The sequence below is a fragment of the Peromyscus californicus genome, unplaced genomic scaffold (genome assembly GCF_007827085.1).
Source record: "Peromyscus californicus insignis strain IS unplaced genomic scaffold, ASM782708v3 Scaffold_15__1_contigs__length_86483966, whole genome shotgun sequence".
Lineage (NCBI taxonomy): Eukaryota > Metazoa > Chordata > Mammalia > Rodentia > Cricetidae > Peromyscus > Peromyscus californicus.
This window is the reverse complement of record NW_026294447.1, coordinates 48749061-48771256: the sequence shown is the minus strand read 5'-3', so window position 1 is coordinate 48771256 and position 22196 is coordinate 48749061. Positions and strand designations below refer to the sequence as shown.

The window sequence follows — 22196 nt, the reverse complement described above, 5'->3', positions numbered from 1 at the left end:
AACAAGCTTCCCTTCCAGGCTAGGCATGGTACCAAGCTCTGGGTATACATGAATCAACAGAGACAGCATCATTCCTGTCCTTATGGAATGCACAGTGTGGGGGAGAGGTGCTAAACAAATACATTTATAGAGAAGTCTAACAAATGAGTGCAACTTGCGGTAAGTGCTGTGAGGAACAGTCGTGGAGTACTATAGGAAGACCAGTGGCCTGCTTCAGACTGAGTGGCCATGGCCAGTGGATGCCTCCCCGCAAAGGGTGAGACTGCGATCTCACTGAAAGAGGAGTCAGGTGTGCAGGTAAGTGTGGCAAGAATGACATTGCAGGTGGGGGAACTGCATCTACAGAGGCCCAGAGTGGCTAAGGCCTGCCATGCTCTGGGAACTAAGAAAGATGATCATTAAGTCTCAATTTCTTATTTATTAAGTCTCAATGTCTTCACTTGTCAAAGGAGGTGGCCATTCTTCATATTAATGTTTGACCTAGTTTGGTTTCTATTTTCTGTAAAGACCATGACCAGGTAACTTGGAGAAGAAAGGGTGTATTTCTTCTAACAGCTCCAGTTTATCCTGAGGTGAGTCAGGGCAGGAATTCAAGGCAGGAACTGAAGTAGACACCATGAGTGAATGCTGCTCACTGGCTTGTTTCCCTTGGCTTCTTAGCCTGTTTTCTTGTATACTCTGGGACCACCTACCTAGGGGTTGTACCACCCACAGTGGGCTGGGCTCTACCTCATCAATCATTAATCAAGAAAATACCCCACAGACTTGCCTTCAGGCCAAACTGGTGGAGGCATTTTCTCAGCTGAGGTTCCCTCTTCCTAGAGGACATTAGCTTGTGCCAGGTTGACAACCAACCAACCTGTGCAAGGTTTCCACCTTCAGTCCCCAGGACAAGTCCTGCTGCATGGTGGGTATGCAGGAAACACTGAGCTGCAGGCACAAAAGAGATGAAAGTGCCGCCCGGCTTGCTTTCATGGCTTCTGCATAACAGCAGCTGTGCTAACACCTGGGAAAATATCTTATGCATGTTAAGAAGCAGAGAAGAGGGCTGGAGACGCATCTCAGTGGCAGAGAACTTTCCTAACGTGCACAGTGCCCTAGTGCAGGAAAACAACCCCCCAAGGGCCTGTAGGCAGGTATGAGCAGTGGTAAAGACACTGACTGACAGTGAAAGGTAGTGTGTGCCATGCGCTCTGCAGAAACGCCACACACAAAAAAAGGGAGAATGACTCACTTCGGTGGCAGGCTAAGGAGAGGCTCCGTAGAAAATGGTATTTCAGCTGGGTTTTGAAAACTTGGTACAGTTTTGACAAACAGCAATGGCAGGGAAGAACACCAGGGGAGAGAGCAGCACGTTCAAGGGCAGGTTGGGAAAGCTTAGAGGAGGCACATTTCAGAGTGCGGAGTGCACCGACGCGTGTGTGCGTGTGTGCGTGCGTGCGTGTGTGTGTGTGTGTGTGTGTGTGTGTGTGTGTGTAACATTTCTCTACGTGAGGAAGGATGTGGTCATCTGTGCTTTGTACCTGTTAAGCTGGGTATGTTATCTTGTTATTAGTGACTCAGGCATGAGTCAACCTGGAGGTGTTGGTGGAGATGGAGATGTCGGAACTGTTAAGAGATGGCTTGAGCTCTTGACTTCAAGCCCTGCCTTGAAGTAAAGAACTCACCTTCTCTGCCTGCCTTGTTGCTTACACTTGTTTGAGTGGACTGCCCATCACTCCCACCCCAAAGGACTTCAGGGGTCCAGTTAGAGTGGAACTTTTTCATCAACTGACACAGAGGAGCTACAGAAGTTTTGAAGAAGACATCTCATTGGTGGGGTAGCTGCAACAGCTTGGGTAATGGACTGGACTGGAGTTTGCTCAGCCAGGTGATCATGAGTTCTCCCAACAGAAACAGGAAGTAGACATGGTAATGGGAGACAGTATCAGAACTGCATTAGAATGATACAGGGCATAGGAACAAGCGAGTCTGTGATACTCAGGGTGTACTCTGTGACAGCAACTGGCTTGCATAGCTGTCCACAGCCCCATCTTTGGGATTTGTGGTCCTATGATCTTCCTACTAAGCAAATACTCGATCTCATATTTGCCATTGAGAACCAGAAAAATGGAAAATCTTGCAATTGTAAAAGTCTCTGGCTCCTAGACTCATCATCATCTTTGACAGCCATGAAGCCATGGGAGAGTCTTCATGGCCTTAACCCAGTTTTGATGCCCTACATATTCCAAGCCCGGTTTCCCTCTTCTGATGTCTGACCTCAGACATAAGAATCTTTGAACCATCCATGTCTGACAAGAACCAATATGCTTTTCTCTTGAATGCCATTTCTGATCCAAATTCTAGGGTATTAAAAAAAAGTACCACTTTTCCCTTCAATCTGCATGTCAAATTATTTGAGGCTGTCTTCTAATTATCATTATTTATATATCACAGTGGTATTGCTTGGCATTTTACAAAACAGAGGAAGGCATCCTCCCAGGCATAGACACTTACAACAGCTAAGACAATGCGTTTATAAAACCCCAGGTGAGAGGGTGGACATGAATCACACATGACAAATTGCTGGCTCCCCCACCACACCCCCAAGCCGGGAGAGTGAAAGCACTGGTTATTGCCGGGATCATTTAGGCTCAGCAGCTTGACTCAATCAGAAAGAAGTCTGCTCAGCTCCAAGTCGCAGATGTGGCTGATTTTGTTAGCAGCACATGCTTGTGTAGCAATGGTGAGTGTAAAACTACATGAGGCACTTTTTATTTTATTTTATTTTTTAAAGATAGGGTCTCACTGTGTAGTTAGTACTAGCCAATGTGAAATGTTTATATAGACCTGGTTGGCCTTGAACTCACAGAGGAGACCCAAGGTACTGGGCTTTCCTGGGTAAACTCCAGAAGGAGTACTTTATCAGGTGGGCTGATTGGTAAGGAAAGAAACCACAGAAAGGTGGTGGCCTGTCCGCCCCCGCCCCTCCCCAGATGCCTGCAGCTAGGGCTTGGGGAAAGCTCATGGAGGGAGTGGGCACAGCAACAGGGCTCTGGAGAGTAGGGGCTCTGGGGGCTAAAGGGCTGTCTGTGAGGAGTAGGGGGAAGAGGAGGATCAGTGCAGCATGATGGGGTTGACATCAACACTGTGATCTGGCTGAAAGCCTAGGGGACTGGCCTCTGCTTTCTACTCTGTGCTGTGTGCGGCTCCCATCTCCAGCAGCAGCCTTTGTGAGTCCTGGGGAACAGCCAGGCTTGCGTCAAAGCCTTTGCAGGTCCATGTGACTCTGATTTACTACCAGTTGGTCCTCACTGTAGGACAGGCTTAGGTGAGTAAATAACTGGGCTAGTCTAACTTAGTTGACCAACAGGGTCCCACTCAGATATCACTTCAAGTCCCTTCGCCACGTGGCATTTTGGCTCCTTAGATCTAGGTCCCTCAGTCTGCCAACTCGGTGCCCTGGAGAGTTCTTTTCTTGGTTCTTGGGCATTTCTCAAATGCATGTTCCCAGTCTGTCTCCTTCCACATTATTTTAGTGGGAGTGATTGGTGTGGTAGAATTGAAGAGGTTATGAGAACTGCTACATGGAGTGCTTGCCCAGCTGTGACCTCCTGGGAAACTGTGGGAGCCCAAGCAATGGCTGGGCAGAGGCAGGTGGGCAGAGCAGCGTGGCGAGAGACAAGGAGGAGGGTGAAGACACAGTGCTTGTAGATTTCACTAGATCTTCCAGCCCGACCACAGTCTTGGCCGAACCTATCAGACTGATGGTAAGACCATCCGAGAAGAGATCATTTGCTTGTGCTATGTGCCATCTTTGAGTACAGCAACAATAACAATAATAATTTAACCAAAACAGAGAAGGAAGATAGTAGACTTGATGATTGAAGTCAAGGCTTTCTGATTTTATTCAAGTTTTTTTTTTTTTTTAATCCTGACTACAGAAAAGTGGAACCTATGGCCTCAGAAGCAAATGAACCTGGGGCTCAGAAAAGGCTGGGATGGTTCTCTGTTCTGTCATCTAGAACAGTGGTTCTCAACTTTCCTAATGCTGTGACCCTTTAATACGGTTCCTCATGTTGTGGTGACCCCAACCATAAAATTATTTCACTGCTACTTTGTAACTGTAATGTTGCTACTGTTATGAATTGTAAATATCTGTTGTGCAGGGTATCTGATATATGACCCCTGGGAAAGGGTTGTTTGATCCCAACCCCCCACAAAGGGGTTATGACACACAGGTTGAGAACACCTACTCTAGATCAATTCTAAACTCTACAGTTGTCAATGGGACTGTAGGGATGGCTCAGTGGTTAAGAGCATTGACTGCTCTTCCAGAGGACCTGGATTCAATTCTTAGCATTCACATGGCAGCTTACAACTGTCTCTAATTCCAGTTCCAGGGGATCTGACAAACTCTTCTGGCCTCCATGGGTACCAGGCAAACACGTGGTGCACAGATACGCATTCAGGCAAACACTCATACACATAAAATAATAAAATAAATAGATAAAAGTGCCAGCATGTGGCTTGGGCAGTCAGGAGTCATAGCCTGGAGGAAGAAAGGAGGTCTGCCTCTAAGGAGGCAGCACCAGCAGGCTTGTGGTCCATGAAGACCATCTGGTGGCAGGATGGAGCAAAGCTTGCAGATGGCCTCTGGGAGGATGGACTGAAGAAAGGAGCCTCAGGGAAGGAAGCAGAGGCTGATGGAAACAGCCACAGCGGCTGCAGGGATGGCCAGAGGTGACATTATCAAGCAGTACTGAGTAGTTAGGAATGACAAGAACCAGTGATTAAAAGATATGGAGAGAAAGAGTTGCCATGGGTATTTCTCATGCTTCAAAGCACGGAAGTGGGGTGACCAGTAACAGTAATTCATTAGCAATCAGACCGTCTGGCTAGTGTCCTTTAAACGATCAAGCTGATTTTGATGACATTTGCAAATGCCACATATCCTCAAGTACCTTCTGAATAATATAAGTGATAATCTATAATTTAAAAATTACGTTTTATAAGATTCAAAGGCTCAGACAATTGGGCTTGTGACGCAGATTGTCTTTCCACTGTCCAGGTGGGACACAGTCCATCCCAGCAAGTCCTGCCCTGCCACCCTAGATCAGGAGTCCAGTCTCCTAAACTATGTCCCATCTTCACCCCACAGTCCTAGCACACAGAAAACAGTATTTTTCCTTGACTATAATGTTATATTTCTCTGCCTGAAACTGGGTTGAGCACTTGCTTCTCAAGGACCAAATTGAAGAAACTCCTGCAGAAGCCTTTCCCAGTTCCCCAGCAGAGCCCATGCTCCCCACCTGCCAGGACTCATATCTAGAAATGTCCCTGACCACGCTTCGTATCACATGCTGTAAAGTTTGTATCTGTGTATCTCAATGCACCCTTGAGATTCCCGAGAATGAGGACCATAGCCTGCTCTCACTCTTTCCCCAGAGCCCAGCACAGGGGAGGCCTCAGGTGTTTGTGAACCTGAGCTGGCGTTGATGAGGTCAGCCCTAGGCCACTGTGTTCAGCTCCGAGCCTGTAATGGGCTTTGAGGAGGGAACTGAGCAGTTCTGTGGCAGACCCCTCTTTCAAAGATGGGCGGTAACTCGTGAGCTTGTGTGATGGCTGGCTTCCCTCAAAGTCAACACCACAGACAGCACTTCCGCTGCCTTTTCAGAAGCTTCCCATTCCAGCAGGCCACACAGGAGCTCTGAGACAGCCTCCTCCTCTATTAAGAAACCAAACACTACATCCCACAGACCGACAAGGCCCACGGCAGCTCACTGTTTGGTGAGGTGCTCTGGGAATCCATCTCTGGGGTGGTTTTACACCCCCTTCCCTGCAGACAGGCCCGCGGAGGAGCCCAGATGCATAAGGCAGACAGAAACCTAAGAAGCAGAAAGACATACAGAGTGGTCTCCACCGAGGGGGAGTCCACTGGTGGCAGCAGCCAGAGAGAAGGACTGCACAGATCCCAGAGTTGGGCTGGCCCCTCCCTGCCCTCAAATCTGAACTATCAGTAATTCCTTTGACTCCACAGCTTTCTTCGGCATCTTTTTTGACTCCCTCCTTTTGTGAGATTAACCTTACTTTTATAAAATGCAACAAAAGAACACTATAGTCCCCGAGTTTCCGCTTACTCAGGCTGCACGACACCCTCACAGTTCAACCCGCAGCTCACACCTGGGACATGTATCTTCCTGACCACATACAGGGTGTCTGACTATGACCATGAGCTCCCTGAGACGCAAGGTCAAAACATTTCTGTGGATTCCTTGCAATGCCTACCTTTAACGCTGTGCCCAGCCATTTATGACTCACTGAAGGGCACATATAACTAACTGGATAAGATGAAGCTGGGACGGGGCTGTGGCTGGCCAGTCCTTACCTGTTTTATAGAAGGAGCCACTGCTAAGTACTGTCCCAGGCTCTAGAGACAAGCCAACAAACTGCTGGAGATCTGTGACCCTCTTAGTATGTTCGTTTGTTTGTTTTCAAAAATGCCTTTTATTTGATACATGTAAGAACAGCACAAACAGGGAATTAGAGAAGCCCACACATGGAAAGGCCATAGGAACAGCACTTTCAGTCACATGATTAACGTAGCCTCAAAGTTCAAGTAACTGTGTTTCCTTTCTCTTTCCCTGTTAGTCTCTTCCTCCTACTGATCTCTCATTCTCCAGCTTTCCAGACACAAACAAACAACAAGAACAACAAAAACAGAACATGTATAAATAGCTACAGACCTGCTGTTCATCTTTCCTCGGCCAGTGCTGTAATGCTTCAGATAAATCTGCTCATGGTTTGGAAAGTAAAGGTCAATCTCAAGCTTACCTGTAGTCAGCAATGTGAGATATACCGTCATCGGGCCTGGGGCCTAGCTCTACAGAAGGGGTGGCATCCATCTTTATGTTTGCTAGAAAGTCTTCATAAATAATGCAATATCTATTTTTACCTCAAATGTGCTATATGTGCCTAGCCTTGTTCTTAATAAAGTCAATTTGGGGATTTTAAATGATTATTCCCATTTTTCTCTATGGCCTTCCTCTAATATACAGGGAAAGAGTATCTGCATTGAGGAGGGCCTGGAGGACATGGGTGACATTTCTGTCTTGTCAAAATTCCCATGGTCAGGGATCAACTCAGAGCAGATTTTACAAATGTCAACAACCAAAGCCAAATAAGAAAGACATGGAATGTATTCCACGATCTGAGTCAGTACCAGTGGACAATTCCTACCTAGACTGAAGCCAGTCCCCATAACCACAGCAAATATCTGAGCACTGTAGTGGAGAATGACGAACTTGCCACTTCCCAGACACGTGACAGAAGTGAAAGATCACAGGGAGCAGGCAGAAGACCGTGGCCTTGGGGACATCACATCCTTGTCCTTCAAGTAGGCTGCGACATTGAAATCTAGCAGTAATCAGCAAGCGGATGTTTACTCAGTAGGTAACAGAAGGAGCCGAATCCTTCCTTACAAGAGTCGCTTAGGGTGGCCAGTTAGTTACATCCTGAAAGCCCCTGGGGTGGAGAAGGACAGGTAAAGACTGGCAAGTAGGGGAGAGTGGTTAAGAGCTGCTCCCCAGAGCTCTGGGAGAAGGGAGGAAGATAGAGTCCTGCTGGGCGTGCTAAGAAAGAGGGCGCTTTGCAGCTCCCTGGGAGACTGTGAATCCATTACTGCTCAGGCGCTGATTGAAGTCTCCAGCCAAGCTCATGGTACCCTCTAGCTAACCCTAGTCCAGCCAGAGCAGCTCACAATGGACCTATTCTAAAACTACAGCAAGCAGGAAAAAAAGGAAATGGAGGGTGGCATTAACCATTTCCCTGTGTAGGCAACCCTGACTATATCCCATGATCAATGTGCCCAGAGTGTAAGGAGGGTAGGGGAGGTTTTGGGGCCTCTGTAGCTCAGAGAAATGAGTCTCTGGAAGTGTGATTCCACTGTGTGGTGAAACATACGGCTTAGGCCGCCTGGTCCCCACAGGCACAGCAGACATGTCATCTGGCGTTTGGCTATGGAAGCTGTTAGCCATTCCAAAGCTGCCGAGGAGCTGATGTACTGGACATCTTGAGAGACTTGCTTCCAGCATGGTGCATTTCTGGGTGCTCACCGTCACATGTGTCCTCAGCTAAACCCAGAACGCTTTACTCCTCAGTTTTGCTACTGCCAATTCCTTTCCAGGTGTGCTGTGGCTTCCAACCTCTCCCTGTACTCTAACCCCGCCCCTCCGGCCCCCCATCTTTCACCTCCCCTAGCGCCCGCCCCCAAAGTCCTGTGCTAGGCTGGCTACTCCTTTGATGACTTGTCATTTCCCTCTGCAGAAGTCTTCGCATTATGCTTTACAATAGTTATTTAAACGTGGTTACTAACCTCACCTCTCAACCTCTAGCCAGCTATCCCATGTTAAAAGCATCGGTCAGAATCCTGACCCCGCTTCCCGACAACGCTAGGCCCATACTGTGACTAGAGGGAGAGAACACAGAAGTCCCATTCACAAGAGGTGTGACCAAGCGGGTAGGTGAAGTGTGACTCACAAATGCCGACGGGAGGAAAAGAACCCCAAGCTCGTAGGAGCGGATCATCAGCTGGGTGCCGTTCTTCTCCAGTGCTCCCCAGGCGGCCTTGGACAGATTCGCGCTGTGGAGACAAGGACACAGAACAGGCTGTCTCAGTGTGGCATCTCTGTGTGGGTCAGATGTACACAGCTGCGAGAGCATTGGTCAAAAAATGCACAGCCGCAATCACGTTGATTTAGTTTCGAGCAAAACTGCGGCACTGAAAAGGAAGTTTAAGTCTCACTGTGCTGCAGTTCTCAGGATTTATCTAATTGCTAATTAGGGGTAGCTTCACCCTCATTTGCCCCACACCAGGGCAGTTATTAAAATGATTATCTTCCTTAGAAGTATTTTTTTCCATGTCCAAACTCCCTCTTCTTTTTATAGTCCTGGTATTGCTGTGTCTTCCAATTTTGTTGTACATAAAAGCAGCACTTAAGAAAAATCTGTGGGGCTGGAGACGCAGCTCAGTGGCTAAATGTGTGAGTCAGTGAGGATCTTGCAGAGGACCAGAGTTAGGTTTCCAGCACCCACGTAGTTCCCGAGTGCCTGTAACTCCAGATCCAGACGATCCAATGCCCTCTTCTGGCCTCCAAGGGCACTGCACCCATGTGCACAAATCCATACACAGACACATCCACATAACTGAGAATAATGAAAATAAATCTTCAAAAACAAAAACCTTTTAAAGAAAAACTGTTAATAGTATCATATACATGTTGCCACTTTCTGTCTTTTTGGGGGGAGGGACAACTGAAGCTAACTGCTACTTTCGCTTTGAAGAAAGCAGCTCTGGGGCCACCAGCCTGGTGCTTGCCGTCAGAATGAGATGGCTCCTCTAGAATTGTGTTTAATATAGACAAAGAACTGTGTGGGTATGGCTTTAAAAAAAAAATCCTAGCACAGCAGGAGGAAGGAGACCTGGAATAGACACAAAGGAAGTGCCAAGATCACTTTGGTTCTCATTTCTACTTCTACGGATGCTTAAGAAGCTGACTTCACAGAAGTGGAGAGGAGTGCAGCAGTGACTGGGAGAGGGGGAGGGGGCGGGGCTTAGGGAGGGCAGAGGATGGCCAGATAACTGAGTCCTGGTGCACCGCACTCGGTGACCAGGGCTAGAAATAATCGCTTCTCCATTTATTTATCTAAGGCGGGCAGGCTTTATTGTAGCTCATAGTTTGAGGGTACAGTCTGTTATAGCTTGGCAGTGGCAGTGACTGTGGCTGTGGCTGTAGAACCACATGGCAGCTGGATACTGTGTCCATAGTTCAGAGGCAGAGAGGGATGAAGGCTGGGTCATGGGAGGACCACATTCAAGGTGAGTCTTCCCTGTTCAGCGAAACCTTCTGGAAACGTCTTCACAGTCATGTCCAGAGATTTGTCTTCTAAATAGTTCTAAATCTTGACAATCAAAACTGACCATGCGCGCGCGCGCGCGCGCGCGCGCGCGCGCGTGTGTGTGTGTGTGTGTGTGTGTGTGTGTGTGTGTAATTTGAAGAGAGCAGGACACAGGTGCTATGAAGGGGAAAAATGGGGTGGGGGGACTAACTGGGGAGAAGGGAGGGAGGAGAGGGGGATACAGAGGGAAGAAGAAATGACATCAAATGTATTTGAAAAAGCTATAGGGAAATCTTTTCATATATATATATATATATATACACACACACACACATATATATATATACATCTATATATATATATATATATATATATAGATGTATATATATACTCTCACCACGTAAAAGGATGTTCCCCAGGAGCCATGGACTATCTAACAAAACTCCAGTGCCAGGAAGTGGACATTTCACTTTATGTTGTTGGTCAGAAGGGTCCACAATCACCCCCTCCCCCGCAATACAGGCAATTGCTACTGCCCTTGGCTACCTCCCAGAAATTAAAACTCTATTGCTGAAGACACTATACACTTAAGTGGCAGGACTCGAAGGAATCCTGTTGGTTCTGACCTGGAAGCCTCCTCCTCGAGGACCAGCACTTAGAGTATCTGAAGGTGCTATATGAGCTGCCAAGCGAATAGCAATCAACAACCCTACCCAGCTGCAGATCCTGGGAACTTCTTACACATTTTAAGAAGGGCTAAGTGACAGGAGTTGTAGAGACACGAAGAGATGAATGTTTACAGAGATGGAAATGGTTTTTATTTTGACTTGATCGCTGTACACTGTATACAGTATTCCCCACAAATGTGTGCAACTTTAGGAAAATTGCTGTTAATAAGAGGAAACCTACTGCATAGCCTTAAAACAAGTCAACTAGGTTTGCCCCAATTCTGTTTCTCTTTCAAGATGAATATTAGGAGCTGGGTGTGATGGTGCATATGTGCAACCCCAGGACTCTGGATGTGGAGGTGGGAAGAAGATCAGGAGTCCAAGGCCAGCCTGGGTTACATAAGACTCCCCCTCAAAGAACAGACCTACCTGCCTTCTCAAGCAGTTGGACCACACTGGGGATAGGGAGCCTGTGACACACAAGGTCACAGAGAAACGTAACAAGGAGAAAGAGAGGTATCACTTCAGGAGAACATTTTCTTTGAAAGACAGCTAGGATTTAGGTTCCTCACCTGTCAGGGATAAATGGCATCCTTCCTGTGCTAAGGCAAATGTCTAATGGTAAAATCAACCAGCAGGCTGAGGTGGAGGCTCTCTTCTCAAAGTTTTTCTCCCTTTCTAGGTCTCTGCCCTCTGGGTAACACCCTTGAATGTCAGCAACATGAGATCCAAGCCAAATGTGCCTTTGGAAAGGCTTCTCATCCTTCCCACATTGACTGTTCCCTCACATCCCATGAGTTGAGGGTTTCTCCCCAGTGGAGACAAACGGAGACCACAGGGACCCTCTTGCAGATGGCTGCCTCCTACCCTGCTTTTGTCTTTGCTTCTAGCAGAATTCCAAGGATCTGCAGCCTTCAAAATTTTACCCTGAACACCAGGAGACTTGAAAGACACTCGTAGGTTGTCTAGGTGACAAATCAACATTCCTTGAAATGTCATCTTTAATAATTTCTTACATTATGAGTAATGCTTTGAATCACTGGCACCCAGGGCAGCCAGGAAGACTGGGAATGCATTTCCAAACTCTCATGCTGTCTGCTCTGGGTGTGGGTGGTCTAGAAGCCACCTGGGTCTTCTACAGGGCAAAGTGACGCCCTGAGGCTCATGCAAAGGTCGTGTGTTCCTGGAACTCCGAAGGCCTTCCAGCTGCTCTTGATTCTGTCACAGCTTCTCAGGTGTGGCTGCTCACTATAGGCTTCATCCCGGTCCACAAAAGAAAAATTTGTATCAACTCTTGAAGAATAAATTTATACCATCTACCATAAGAGTTTCTAAATGAATTCCCAGGAGACTGTTAAGGTACATATGGAATCCATCAGGCACACATGGGATAGTATGTTAGGTACCTGGAGAGCAAAGGCAGGCAAACGTTGAGAGAAGAACCCCATAGCTGGAGCCCATTGTTTTATCTCTACTTCCTTACTAACAGTGACTCCCTAAGCACTTTCTATTCTCCTTTGCTTTAGGCTCTTGTCTCTAGAGTGGGTGTGCATGGGGACAGGGTAGTCTTTGAGACCAAAATACTTTCCCAGACCAGATTCTCCAAGCCACCCTCTGCACATCTACTTGGGGGCCTCCCCTGTCACCCCAAAGAGAAAAATTCCTAGTTTCCACTGGGAGCCTCCTACCGAGAGCACGTATATGAAAGAAAGCTCATGGCAATCTGTTGGAAACAGCTACTCAAGAGAAGGGAGCCCATGAGGATGGCCTCAAGATCACACCTTACTCCGTGAATCTTTCAGAGTCTAAGCACTGGTGATGGAGGTGGCTGTCATGGCCAGCGCTGAGCATCACTAGAGCTGCTGATGGGGTTGATTGTTAAGATATTGTTAAAAGTGTATGTGTCCTCCAGGGTGACTGCCGTTACAGGCACACATGTTGGCTGGGGAAGCCTTTCTTTGCATCCTGACTACTCAACAGTCTAGGCAGCAGCTGCACAAAGAGAAGACATGGTTTACAGACCAAAGCTTGCGCCACCGGAGTGTCAGAGGTAGGGACCGACACTGGCCTGGATAGATGTCACAGTGTTAACCGTGAATGCTGAAGAAGATCATACCGAGCAGCTGCAGTGAGGAGAGAATGACAGACCACAGCCACTGCTGCTGACACCTGTTCCCGAATGCCCCCAGGAGCATGCCTTCCTCAAACACACACAGGCAGTGCATGTTGCCTTTCTTCTGTGCTGGCTCTAGGCTGCTCTGTACTGCCCTTGGGCTCTGTTTCTCTCTATGGACTGCAACAATGTGTCACGAAAGAGGAGAAAACAGTCTCACTGTAAAGGAAAAGAAAGTCTCACACTGTAAAGGATTCATGTTGTATTTCAGTACACGTAAGAAGCTAGAATTCAGAGACTGTTAAATCCCTATAAAACATCTTTCCCTACATAGATTACCACTCGAAGTATACAACAGCACTCTCTTCTTGGGCCACTGAGAACACCAGGTAGATATCTAAGACAATTCTGCATTCTAATAGACACAATACATTTTTAACTATGATTGCTCTGATTAGAAGTGGTGTTCAGCATGTTCAGCCTAATCTATGTTTAATTCTGTGAAATTGTGTTTCAAAATTATGCCTTTCTTCTTTTGATTATTTTAATTCAAAGTGTCTTTTACAATGGAGCCTATTTCCCGGGCTGATGGTGCTATTCTGCAGGCAATAGAAACCTCAGGAGATGAGGCCTGGCTGGAAGAAGTCGGGCGTTAGGAGCAGGGGGCATCCTGTCCCTGTTTCCTCTATGTCTCTTTCTATACCTGGTCCTCCCTATAACAAGAAGCCTCTGCTACATGTTCCCACCACGATGTTCTGCCTCACCATGGCCCTGGAGCCAGCAGGGCCAAGGACTACGGAGTGGACTGCCACCTCTGATATGGTGCACCAAAACCCAATCTTTCCTGCAAGCTGCTTTTCTCCAGTATCGGGCACAGTCTGGAGGGTCTGACTAATGCATGCAGCGTCCTTTGGTTTATTACTGCTCTAACAGATGGCATAAGGTCCATGCCTTCAAGTAACAATATTACTATCTTGTGCTCCTGGTGATGAGGAGTTAAATGGGTCACGCTGGGCTACAATCTAGGTATTGGTAGGGTCTTAAAATCCCCCCTGGAGGCTCTATAGAAGAATTCTGACATTTCTCTCAGTGTTTAGGAGGTTTTTCTTTTCTTCTTTTTTTTTAAGACAGGGTTTCATTATGTAGTACTGGTTGTCCTGGAACTCACAGAGATCCTCCTGCCTCTGCTCTCTGAGTATTGGGATTAAAGGCCTATACCAGCATGCCTGCCTCCCTGCCCCCTAGTATTTAATGGCTGGTTGCCTCTCTGTTCCTCCATCTTTAAGGCCAGTTCCCTTCTGTCCAGTCTCATTTAGTCAGGCCCAAATATGTCAGGCATTATAGACTTATCGGTTTATAGACTGATATTTTTAGTCACTTTTCTAAAGTAGCCTATAACATGTTTTCAGTAAGGGCCCCTAGTTCAGATCCCTTTACCCTAGAGCAGAGCTCCAAATGGCTGTCCCTGCCTCAGGTTTTTCATTCCATATTGATCTCCTATGGTTCTCAGAAAGCATCCTTTCAAGCAAAGTCTCTAATAAATACCATAGCCTGGTGTCTTAGACACTCAGGAAAGGACTGGGTCCACGCTTTTCGATCTTGTTTCCTGTCACCGTCTTCCATGACTCTCCTCACCCCCACAGATCCACAAACTTCCTTCCTTTGTCCAGGATATCTTCCACTCTGCCCACTCCTTAGAATCCGAGGCCTCTCCTCCTCCTCCGTAAGCCCCGTCTCTTTCAGAAGCTGTTGGCTGCTACTCCAGCCCCCGGATCTTTTCCAAATACTGAATCCTGACAATGTCAGGCAGGCGAGAAACATCTACTTTACTCAAGAAAGGCGGCTGGTTCACACAGCTTAGAGGATGCAGCTGGTTAAGACTTGTGGTCAGAATGAACACTGTAGTTAGAGGACTAAAACATTTTAAGTCAAAATTTGGAGAAAGAGTCTGCTGAGAGTAATGTACAAAATGCAAAGGAAGCCAGAGGATTAGCACATGAAGAACCTGAATCACCTGTGTTCTGACCACAATCTGTGCTATCCTGCCAATCATCAGTTTCCCTCACGGTAAATACAGTGACGTCTGTCTCATAACACCGAATGAGGGGTCGATCACATAAGGTGTGTAAAGTCCCTAGCACATGGATGGTGCTTAATAAACATTTGCTCTTACAAGCATCAATACTTCGCTGAGTTTACGGGTGGTGACTGTGACCCTTTCCTCTGGTGTGATTCATTAAGTGACAGAATGCTCGGGAAGGCAGGTTTTCCCAGGCTTCCTAGTCAAACAGTTTTGGTATAGACAGGTCTAAACAGCATTCACCAGACTGTATCACTGATGCCACAACCATAGCAGAAACACAACTCAAGTTCTAAGGCAGGACACACATGTAAGTCCCCTGTTGTTACTACAGCAGGTAAGAAGGTACTGGAAACGTAACAGCACAGGGAAGACGCAATCAGATCTGCACATGCTGAACAATCTTATGAGATTAGCTGTAGAGGCTCTGCAGCGGCAAGCGGGCTTTGGAGGTATTGTTGCCTGTGTGGTGTAGTAACAAAAATTCCACAGGAAAGGAAGAATGTGGACCACCTGATGTTTCCAGACAGACAAGTAGAGCAGAGTGTTGCAAGAACCCCGTACTCAGTGTGGGCTTCTGCAAGTCTACGTTCTCACAAATGGCCGGGTGGATTCTCATCAATCTACTTGATCCCCAGTCACAGGCAAACCACGATCACCTCGAAAAGTCTCTCATATACGCAGTGAACTCCAAGTGGAGGCTCCGGCATTCCACGGCACCATCCACACTTGTCTTTAAATGGAATCATCTAGCCTCGATCCCACAGACGCAATTATAAGGACTTCAGAAGCCATCATGTCAGCACCAAGGATTCAAAATGAAAAGAATTATGGTCAAAATTCCTCCTAGCTGGGGCTATAGCTCAGTGAGAGAGTGCTTGCCTAGTAAGCATGGGCCCTAGATCCAATCCAGTCAACCAACCAACCAACCAACCAACCAACCAAACTAAAAACAAAAGACCAAATTAATAAAACAAAAAACAAAGACAAAACCAAAACCCACAATTGGGGCTGATGAGATGGCTCCGGGGGTCAGGGCACTTGCCAAGAGGTCTGACAACCTGAGTTGGATCCCGGGACCGACATGGAAGAAGGTGAGAACTGACTCCCCAAATGATCTTTTGCCCCCCCCCCATGTGTGTACATAAGTAAGTGTAATATGAGGACAACTTAACTGACCTCTCCAGACAAATGTCACGGCCTCCTTAAAAAACCGCTTTTCAAATTCGAGTCAGAACTGGTATTAAAGCACCATATCAAAGAATTTTAACATGTACTGATTCACAACCTAGATAACCAAGTCTTACTCAGTATTTTGTCATCTGCTGAAATGGTCATTGTTTTGGCGGACCTCTTGTGGAGGGAAAGCTATGACTATGAGAAGCTATAAAGAACACATATGGATTTACCATCATCGGCTCACTGGCTAAGATGGGGGATGGAGGAAATTGCCCAGGCAAAGGTGAATAGGGAACTATAAAGCAAGACATAAAAAAGACTGGGAAAGGTTTCCGTCCTCTAGAGAACTACGACATTTTGTTAGGATGGGTCCTGGGAAATGAAATATTTTAATCATATTTTAAAGTTTCTTCTCTCTCTCTCTTTCTCTCTCTCTCCCTCTCTGAGAACTCTTTGTTCAAAGGAAACATTTCACCAACAAAAGACTAGAGTCTCCCGGAGAGGCAGGACGTGCTTGGGCTCATCTCCTTCGTCTACTGTTGTGGCCTTGGGAAGGAGTTTTCAGAACTTACAGGGCTCCAAGGAAGAGAGGAACAGCACAGATTGAGCCCGACCCTGGGTAGGACAGAGGGACCCAGGCAGAGAGAGCGGCAGGGACTATCTCTCTTGGCCGCTGATGGTAGGCTGTTTATTTAGCCAGGGAAGACAAACAGGACCTATGTATGGCCATACAAAGAGGCCTCACAGGCCTCACACCCTTTGATGGCCCTGAGTTTATAAAGCCTGGTACCTTGGTGTCATTTCCTTGGATCCCATAGTGGCACAATCTGCTGGGACCCTTTCTTATACCTTTGGAGTTTTTACAATGAATAGCACCAAGAATTATTGCTCTAGAGAGAATACTAGGTTACTATTGATACCCATTGAGACAGCTTGAGGAACGGCCTTCTTGGGGCCTATAACCAGCTCCCAGAGCCTGACAACATCTGTAACTGCCACAAAGTTGGGCTCAACCTTAAGGGCAGCGCGCTCCTTCCTTCCTGCTCTCAGCCTGTTACCACTCTGACCCTTCCGTCCTAGTCTGGTGGAATGACTTCCTCTTTTCCCACCTTCCACTGTCACGTGTGGTCCCAGGCTTAGCAGTCTGTCTCAGTGTCTCAGGAGGACTTCCTGCTTCCGTGTTCTAGTCTCCATCGTCCATCCACAGATGGACTCCAGCAAAAGAGTGTGATATGGAGGAAACAAAAGACAGATCCAAGATCCAGTTCAACTATTTATAAGACGAGCAGCTTAAACGCTGTACCTGTTTCTACATCGGCAGATAGGTGTGATATCACCTCGGCCATTCAGATCTCAGAAGGCTGACAGTGCTCTTTATCACAAATGGTATGGCAGTTACAATAGAGCTGAACACTCGACACTCCCAGGGATACTAATGAAGCGCTGTGGATCGCCTGGCTGGCTCCCTTGCTGCAAAGCCTTTGGTGATTCCAACTGGAAAGTTTAAAATCTCTCCTGCCCCTAAAACTGGTCCCACAACTTTCTGGCTGCTCTCCCACGCCTCCCTACACAACACTCTATGCCAGCTCATGGTTCTCTCCCCTCCTAACATGACCCTGGACCTTCAGGTTCATGATTTCCTCTACCTAACGCATCCCGAAGCCTATCGCCAGCCACATTCAGGGTAACAAAAGACTCGAGACAATCTTAATTTACAGAGAGAAACAACCTATTTTGGCTCCTAGTTTTGGGGGTCTTACTCACCTGCTGCTGCCTTTCAGGTTCTGTGTATCCTGTCTCTCTGCTCCTTTATTCAACAAGTTGTCTACTGGGTATCTGTCTGTGCCAGGCTTTGCTGGGGTATGATGCCAAAAACTTCAGAGCTCTCTTAAAACACTTTAGCATGCTCACTCGATGTCCATTTTCTAGTCACATCCTGGCAGCTTACAAAATTCGAGTATCGAAGTTCCCTGGCTTCTAACCATCCAGTCTGTTCCTACCAAACTCAGCCACATCATGCAAAAGCAAATGCCACCTACAGCCTGAGTCATCTGGCTGGTTCTCTTGTCTAACATCGTTTTTTAAGTGTCCAATGACTGTTCAGTCTTTTATCCATTTCTTCTGCCATTTGCAAGCACACTTTTCAAACCTACTCAGGATATCATGCTGGGTGTGTGGGCCTTGGGATGGGATATTGATAGCTGCTTGGTGACTTTCTGTGACTACTGATAGCTTCATCAGGTGGAGGGGGGTTAGGGTGTGTGCTTGTGCTGTAGCATTTAGGGGCACCCATGGGGTACTGACTGGCAGCAGCAGAGAGCATGGTTAGGGGAGAGGGTGATCACTCCCACAGGGAAAACGGCAGGCAGCTTCAGGAAGCACTCTTGTTTAACAGAAAGGATTTGACAAGCAGTACGATTTGGCTAAGTGCGTCCCAATCGTCTGTGTGCTAAAGATTTGGGAGGTGGGTGTTGCATGGGATCTTGAGGTCACTGGATGCAGGCTCTTGAGGGCTCTAGTCTCTCTTCTTCCCTGCCTTGCTTCCTGGATAGGAAGGAAGTGGTTTTGCTGCTGTAAGCACTCACTATCCTAACGTGCTATTTCACTGCAGGCCCGAAGACCACACTGCCACCTGACTCGCTTAGCAAAGGCCATAAGTTACAGCCATGGCGGGAACATTAGCGGGTGGTGAACCAGAGACAGAACCTAGGGCTGCACATTTACAAGGCACTGAACTATATCCCCAGCCTTCTTTTCGGTTCTCCTTTTGAGGGTTCACTAAGTGGCCCAGATTGTCCTTGAACCTGTCATCTTCCCACTTCAGCCTCTTGAGTAGCTAGGATGACAGGCCTGTGTCTGGCTGGGCCAGAAATTAAAATCAAGCTAGGCAGGAAGCCAGGGCACACTGGGCAGTGGGTCTGGAGAGAGGTCTGTGAGGTCTGGCCCTGTACCAGTAACTACAGGGAGGAGGGAAACTGGGCCACTGCAGCTTCACCAAGCAACGGGCTGTGGGGAGTCTGTGAGCTGTGCTCTTCCCAGGCTTCACTCAGCAGTGCCAGTCTCAAAGCAGAGACACTGACTAGATTCCAAGTTCCTCTCACCTGTCTTGTCTGTCGTTCATACACAAAGCTTAGGCAGAAAAATTTTACGATGGACTATTGGGGCCTGAATTTCAGGTCTCCCCACCTTACACACTGGGTCATTTGGCTCACACTATTTAAGTTCTCTATGCTTTTTCTTTTTTTCACAGCCCTAGAAGACTAGGACCCAGCTCCTGAGAGGTTTAGAGTTAGTATAAAAAAAAGGGGGTGGGGCTTCTCTAGCATATAGTAAACACTATACCATATATTTGGGTTTTCTCTGGAGGCCAGTCCTTGGAGGGGGACTACACATAGCATCTCATCTCAAGCCACAGGTACACCTCATGACTACGAGTGTCCGCACACAAAGGGCTTCCAGGCCTAGGGGAGGATCTCAAACATTTTCCCAGCAGGGCTAATGTTTCTGGAGGCTGGCTCACACGGACATGAACAAAGAAATGCTGTCTTTGCTCTGCTTGTACCAGGATGCAAGAAAGCGAAGGTGGTCGGTGGCCTCAAATCATCTCTAAAGTACAAAAGAAGTCATTTACAGACCGTAGGGCAGGGCTGATAACATTATCTGTAACAAAGTACACAAGGCATACCAAAGAATCCTGGTTATCTTGGGGGCGCCAGGCAACCCAGTCTATTCAATACCATCTACAAGTATTCTTTTGTGTGATCCGATTTGATTTCCTCCAAAAATCACAGACAAAGGAAGGGGGAAAAAAAAAAAAACAAAGCCCCACCACTTCACACTCTAAGGAGCAGACAGCAGGGAAGGAGAATTACAGAGTGATACAGCAACGCAGAGGAGGAGAATGTCTTTTATGTTTCTCCAAAAAGCCAACAGCGATTTTGTAGTCAAGCACTTGTCTCGCTTTCTCTGAGTGGCAGCACCAACATTTCTGCTCATCTCTATCAAACCCTGCCTGTCAGTTGCTAGGCAACCGCAACAGCGCTCCGGCTACTGTTAGTAACCACCTCATTTCTTGCCTCCCACAATGCATAGCTCCCATAATTGTTCCCATCGGGTTTGCCAGCCACGTCTAGGCCCAATCTTCTTAGCTAAGGTTTCTTCCTAAAGCTCTGCTTCTTGCCTCCTTGATGCTGCAGTAAAAATCTGACGACCGTATTTGTCGTCTTCGTGTACTGGTGATTTCCGTAACCACAGGATGCTCATCAAACACGGGATGATTTCATGGCAGGATCAAAACAGATGGAAAGAAAAAAATCTTATTAAAACCATAAAGAACTTGCCATAGATGCAGACAACAACCGGGCAAAGGAGGAAAGAGCCAGTAGTGTCAGACTAGCCAGACTGCCAGCTCTAAGTGTCTGAAGTACAGGCATCTGGTCGGAGGTACTTGTGTTTTGTTCGTTTTTAGAGTCAGGGTTTCCCTGTATAGCCCTGTCCTGGATCTCGCTCTGTAGACCAGGCTGGACTCAACTTCAAGATCTGCCTGCCTCTACCTCCCGAGTGCTGGGATTAAAGGTATTCAGGAAGTGCTCATCTTCAAGTTGGATAATTCTCATCAATTATCAAATTAGCCTCACACTGAGTTCTTTTTTTTATAAACTGTCATCTACAGAAAACACTTAAAAAACAAAACAAGCCGGGCGGTGGTGGCGCACGCCTTTAATCCCAGCACTCGGGAGGCAGAGCCAGGCGGATCTCTGTGAGTTCGAGGCCAGTCTGGGCTACCAAGTGAGTCCCAGGAAAGGCGCAAAGCTACACAGAGAAACCCTGTCTCGAAAAACCAAAAAAAAAAAAAAAAACAAAAATCCAAGGATTTATTTGTGTGTGTGAGCACTCGAGCATGCATACTCATGTGTATGCCATGTGTGTGCTAAGAAACCCATGGGAGGCCAGAGGAAGGTGTTGGATCCCCTGGAACTGGAGTTCCTGGTAACTGGGAGCCACCTGAGTAGGTGCTGGGAACCAAACTCTGGTACTCTACAAGAGCAGCAAGCACTCTTTACCACTGATCTATCTCTGCAGCCCCCACAGATGAGTCTTTCAGCCACGAACTGTATGTTAATGGATTATAGAAACAAATCGGATAAAGGTTTTAGACACTGATTTCATGAATCAAAAGAGGCCTCAATGTGAAACACATTATATGGCTCAATGGGCAACATTCTCATATATTTTCTATCATTAGCCTCAGAACATTCCATTAAATCAGATAAAAAGCCCGCATTATAAATGTTATTTTCCAAAATTTAAATGGCAAGGCTAGTAAATGATAATCCAAGTTGGGACTTAGATCTTTGGATCTTGGTTCGGGTTATTTCTTCAAATAATATGGTTGGCTAACATCACATTCTGAGGGGTATAAGGCTTGGACAGGATCTTGGGGCTACTGAAGCTACTAAACACCTGAGCCAACTAATGGTAACAGTTTCAAGCTGAAGAATGCAGTAGCTAGGGCGCAGGAACAGGAACGCAGGGCAATCTACCTATTCTTTCCCCCCTCCTTTTCTTTTTTTTAACTGTGTATGTATATTACCAACTTAAAAAAGTCTTTCAAGGGTTCTGATTCAGATCGTGATACACTGAACAATGACATCTCAGTAGACACAGACATTGTGTACGGGAGTGGCCCACGGTAACACATTAGAGCCCTCAGACCCCTACTGTCTAGTGCTAGCACAGTCATGACTAAGTTGATAGTGATGCTGGCGTAATTGAACCCAATACACTGCCAGCCATGTAAAGTTCCTAGAACACACAGTGATATATTATAGACAGTAACTGACAACAGTAACAAGTTACATGTCACTGGTGTATGTATTTACTATACATTTTACCCATGGAGTATACTGCTCATGAGAGAGAGAGAGAGAGAGAGAGAGAGAGAGAGAGAGAGAGAGAGAGAGAGAGAGAGAGAGAGAGAATGCGCTGTGTGAAGTGACATCGAGGGGCCATGCTGAACCTGGCACTGTGGTACATGCCTTTACTCCTAGCTATTCAAGAGGCTGAGATGAGACCGCTGCAAATTCAAGTCCAGCCGGGACAACTTAGTGAGGCCCTAACTCAAACTAAAATACATCTTTAAAAAAGGAGCTGGAGGGACGGACGGCTGAGCAGTAAAGAGCACTGGCTGCTTCCAGAGACGCCGGATTGGAGCTAGCACCCACCGGGCAGCTCACAACCCTCTGATTCCAGTTCTGGGAAATCTGATGCCCTCATCTGG

General features: G+C 47.0%; 1 protein-coding gene across 3 annotated transcripts in view; it reads right to left on the bottom strand.

Annotated features, from left to right (window-relative positions):
* The window catches only part of Tdp1 (tyrosyl-DNA phosphodiesterase 1), a 79336-nt gene that overhangs the window by 11635 nt on the left and 45505 nt on the right, over window positions 1–22196 (bottom strand). For all 3 annotated transcript variants that reach the window (XM_052738758.1, XM_052738759.1, XM_052738757.1), the window contains exon 14: window positions 8518–8620. In XM_052738758.1, the coding sequence (XP_052594718.1) occupies window positions 8518–8620 (103 nt within the window). The remainder of the gene's footprint in view (window positions 1–8517; window positions 8621–22196) is intronic.